Source organism: Solanum tuberosum, unplaced genomic scaffold (assembly GCF_000226075.1).
Source record: "Solanum tuberosum cultivar DM 1-3 516 R44 unplaced genomic scaffold, SolTub_3.0 scf00324, whole genome shotgun sequence".
Taxonomy (NCBI): Eukaryota; Viridiplantae; Streptophyta; class Magnoliopsida; order Solanales; family Solanaceae; genus Solanum; species Solanum tuberosum.
Window position 1 is genome coordinate 78,475 of NW_006239247.1, and position 4,338 is coordinate 82,812.

The 4,338-nt window shown below is 38.8% G+C and overlaps 1 protein-coding gene across 1 annotated transcript; it reads left to right on the forward strand.

The window, feature by feature from the left end:
• The first annotated feature begins 419 nt into the window (after positions 1-419).
• LOC107063248 (uncharacterized) lies at positions 420-2,072 on the forward strand. The gene is made up of 2 exons (XM_015314873.1): positions 420-1,645; positions 1,996-2,072. The coding sequence occupies exons 1-2, from the start codon at positions 448-450 to the stop codon at positions 2,028-2,030; spliced, it is 1,233 nt and encodes a 410-aa protein (XP_015170359.1). The 5' UTR covers positions 420-447; the 3' UTR covers positions 2,031-2,072.
• Positions 2,073-4,338: the final 2,266 nt, after the last annotated feature.

The window sequence follows — 4,338 nt, forward strand, 5'->3', positions numbered from 1 at the left end:
GCAACGAAGGAAGAAAAAAAAAAGAAAAAATTGAATAAGATTCAGCATTGTGTTGAGATAAATTGTGATTATACAAGTGTAAGTTAGATTAGTCCTCAGTTAGTTAGTTTTCCGTTTACTAGTTAGCTTAGCTTTCCGTTAGTTAGTTAGCTTTCCGTTAAAGTTGGTTAGTCAAGTTTTCTAGAAGATTCCCAGTTCCTATTGTATATATATACAGTGTAATCATCTAAAGCAATACAATTTTGATTTCCAAGTTTCACAAACTCCTTTCTCTGTTTTTTGCTTCGAAGCTCAGCTTCATGTTCATCAATGGAGAAATGTTCTTCATGATTTTTGCTTGATTTCGACATGGTATCAGAGCCGTAAGGCCTTCTTCTTCATCTTCTGCGATTCCTTTTTCCTTTTTCCTTTTTCCTGCGTTGTCAATTACTCATTTTTGGGAACATTATGGGATCAAATGGTGTTCAGGAAGGGACCTCTACTGGAAATCAACTACCCACTCAAGTTCCTATAGATCTGACTAGTGTGTTCTATGTTCATCCATCTGAAAGTGCTGGATCCACAATTGTTTCAGTCCTTTTCGATGGATCTGGGTATCGTTCATGGAGACGAGCTGTTCTTCGAGGACTGTCTGTAAAGAATAAAACTGGATTCATAAACGGCAAGGTGTTGAAGCCACCTCTTGATTCACCTGGTTTTTCTCAATGGGAAAGGTGTGATGATATGGTCACGTCTTGGATTTTGAATTCTCTGTCTAAGGATCTCAGGGACAGTCTGCAGTATGTTGATAATGCAAAAGAACTTTGGGATGAATTGGAGGACAGGTATGATCAACCAAATGGAGCGAAATTATATCAACTACAACGTGAACTCAATGATCTTAGTCAGGGGAATCTCGATATAACTGGGTACTACACCAGGATAAAGAAGTTGTGGGAAGAGCTTAGCACTTTGGACACCAATTCACAATGCACATGTTTGTGCACATGTGGTGGAAAGTCGAAGATGCACAAAGCTGAACTTGACAGGAGACTAATACAGTTCCTCATGGGACTAAATGAGGTATATACTATTGTGAGAGGAAGCATATTGATGATGAACCCACTACCTACTATGGCCCAAGCTTTTTCTATCCTTGTTCAGGAAGAGAGACAAAGGGAAGTCAAACCTCATAACAAACCTCATATGGACTCAAGCTCTTTTCATGTGAATGCCGCTAGCACCAGTTCTGGTTTCAGAACCAACTATACTCCTCATAAAAACAATGTGGGCACCAGCAGGCCCTCAAGCAAGTCAAATCTCTTTTGTGATTATTGTAAGAAGACTGGTCACATCAGAGAAAAGTGTTACAGGCTTCATGGTTTCCCTCCAGATTTTAAGTTCACCAAAGGTAGAAATGCAGGAACAGCAGCTAATGCAAATGGTTTTTCTGAGGATATGTTGGGAGATATTTTTGAGAAAGGTCATGATGTGGGAAAAGGCAAAGGAAAGTTGCATGAACAGTCAAATTCAATGTTAACCAAGCAGCAGTTCAACCAACTTGTGAACTTATTGGATCACATTCAAGTTCAAGGAGGCACCAATACTAGCAGCACTGCACATGAGGATGCAAGTAATTTCAATGGTGGAGCTGTCAACTTTGCAGGTATTTTGGCATGTTATTCTTCAATTTCTGATATTGGCAATCTGTCTTGCAAATGCTTAAAACTTAATGTTGATTCCTGGATTATAGACTCAGGAGCCACACACCATATGACCTTTACAAAATCCCTACTTACAAACCTCAGACCTTTACTATATCCATTCCTAATTACACTTCCAAATGGCTACAAGGTAAAAGTGACAGAAATTGGTGATGCATGTTTAAATCCATCACTGACTTTGCATAAAGTGTTATTTGTTCCTAGTTTTAAGTTCAATCTAATTTCAGTCCATTGTTTGGTTTCTCATCTTAAAGGACTGGTCAGTTTCACTAGTTCTTCTTGTTTGATGCAGGGCCCTTCACAGAAGAGCCCTCTGGAGATTGGTAGAGCACAAAATGGACTCTATTTTCTGTGCGCAAGATGTCACACTTCATGTTCTACTTCTGTTTCCACTAGATCAACTTCTGTCATTGCATCTAGTTCACCTTGTTCTGTTAATTCACCCATTGCTACTACCTTCTGCAATAATAATTCTGGTAGTTTTTCTCATCACACTTCTGTAAACACTTGTAATGACACATGTTTGAGTAATGATAATGTACTTCAAAATTGTGCTTCAAATGTTACTGCTTCTACACTAAACAACTCTATCATGTCTTGCATGTCTCATGGAAACAATGTTGATTACTTGTGGCACAATAGGCTAGGACATATACCATTTGTGAAAATGAAGGGTATTTCTAACATTCCTATACAATTTTCACCCAAACAACCCTTCACCTGTATTGTCTGCCCCATGGCTAGACAAACTAGGCTCCCATTTCCTACTAAGCCCATTATCTCTAGTAACAACCTTTTTGACCTTCTTCATATAGATTTGTGGGGACCTTATCACGTTCCCACATACAACAATTACAAGTATTTTCTAACAATAGTTGATGACTACAGTAGATCAACATGGACATACCTTTTGAGCTGCAAAAGCAACACTCTCCAAACCATGCAATCCTTCATATCTCTTGTTGAGAACCAGTTCAAAATTGCTGTCAAGTCAATAAGGACTGACAATGGTTCAGAATTCACTAACAATGAAACCAATGCTTACCTCACAGCCAAAGGCATCATACACCAAAGAACTTGTCCTTACACACCACAACAAAATGGTGTGGTGGAAAGGAAACACAAACACCTTTTAGAAGTAGCTAGATCACTACTCTATCAGTCCAAACTTCCAACCAAATACTAGGGGGAGTGTGTATTGACAGCCACCTACTTAATAAATAGAATTCCGAATTCAGCATTAAATAACAAAACTCTTTTTGAAATGCTGCACTATCATCATCCCACTTATTCCCATCTTAGGTCTTTTGGATGTCTATGTTTTCCTACATTAAAGACATATAAAGACAAATTTGATCCTAGGTCCACACCTCACATTTTTGTTGGATACCCCTGCAACACAAAAGGATATAAAGTTCTAGACCTTAGTACCACAAAAATACATGTTTCCAGGGATGTGAAATTCTATGAAAACATTTTTCCTTTTGCTTTACCTAAATCTGATTCTAGTTTTGATACTGTACTACAAACTTTACATACTGATTTGAATGTGTCCAATCCCACTAATGACATTTTTAACAAAGTACAAGTGATGGACAATGATGCCATTTTTGATGTCACTATAAATGAATTGCCTGCACATGCACCTTTCAATGAACCTTCACCACCACTAGACACCGATCATTCATTGGCTCCCACCCCTCAACCAAACACTAACCAAAACCTCCCATGTTGTTCTAATTCAAACACTACCACTACTCAACAGCCAAGCCAGCCTCTTAACCCTAGAAGATCCAGTAGACCACACCTCATTCCTGCCTACCTTAAAGAATATGACTGTACCTTACCTTCTTTCCAACATAAATCCTCAACCTCATCCTCTAACCTTGCATTCCCTACATCCAATCTGTCCCTCACCAGCTCCAACCAAGGAAATCAACAAATGGTTAAGAGTTTTTGTCATGACATTGAGCCATGTTCATATGAAGATGCATCACTTGACCCTGCCTGGCAGGCAGCAATGACATCAGAGTTTGAAGCCTTATATGCTAATAACACATGGGATCTTGTCAAACTGCCCATAGAGAAGAAAGCAATTGGGTGCAGGTGGGTATACAAGATCAAACATAAGGCTGATGGCACAATAGAAAGGTTGAAGGCAAGGCTTGTCGTGAAAGGTTACACTCAACAGGCTGGGATTGATTATAATGAGACATTTTCTCCAGTAGTTAAAATGACTACAGTCCGGATTTTGATATGTATGGCTGTCAAGAAAGGATGGAATTTGTATCAGCTGGATGTCAATAATGCATTTCTTCATGGAGACTTACATGAAGAGGTGTATATGGACACACCCCCAGGCCTCTTGACAGAAAACACAGGTTTGGTTTGTAAGCTCAAGAAATCTTTGTATGGGCTGAAACAAGCAAGTAGACAGTGGTATGATAAACTTGCACAAGTTCTGTGTTCAAGAGGTTATTCTCATTCAGAGAGTGACTACTCTCTATTTTTCAGGAAATCTGGCGTTTCTTTGGTGTTTGTTGCTGTTTATGTTGATGATATCATCTTGACAGGTACTGATGTTGAAGAGATTACTTCCTTAAAGAGTTACCTTCACAATGAGTTTAAGATCAAG

Bases quoted from the DNA above. Each gene is read 5' to 3' on its own strand.
- LOC107063248 (XM_015314873.1), top strand. From the start codon at position 448: ATGGGATCAAATGGTGTTCAGGAAGGGACCTCTACTGGAAATCAACTA. The intron at 1,646-1,995 runs GTATTTTGGCAT...TGTTTGATGCAG, and splicing joins TGGAGCTGTCAACTTTGCAG to GGCCCTTCACAGAAGAGCCC.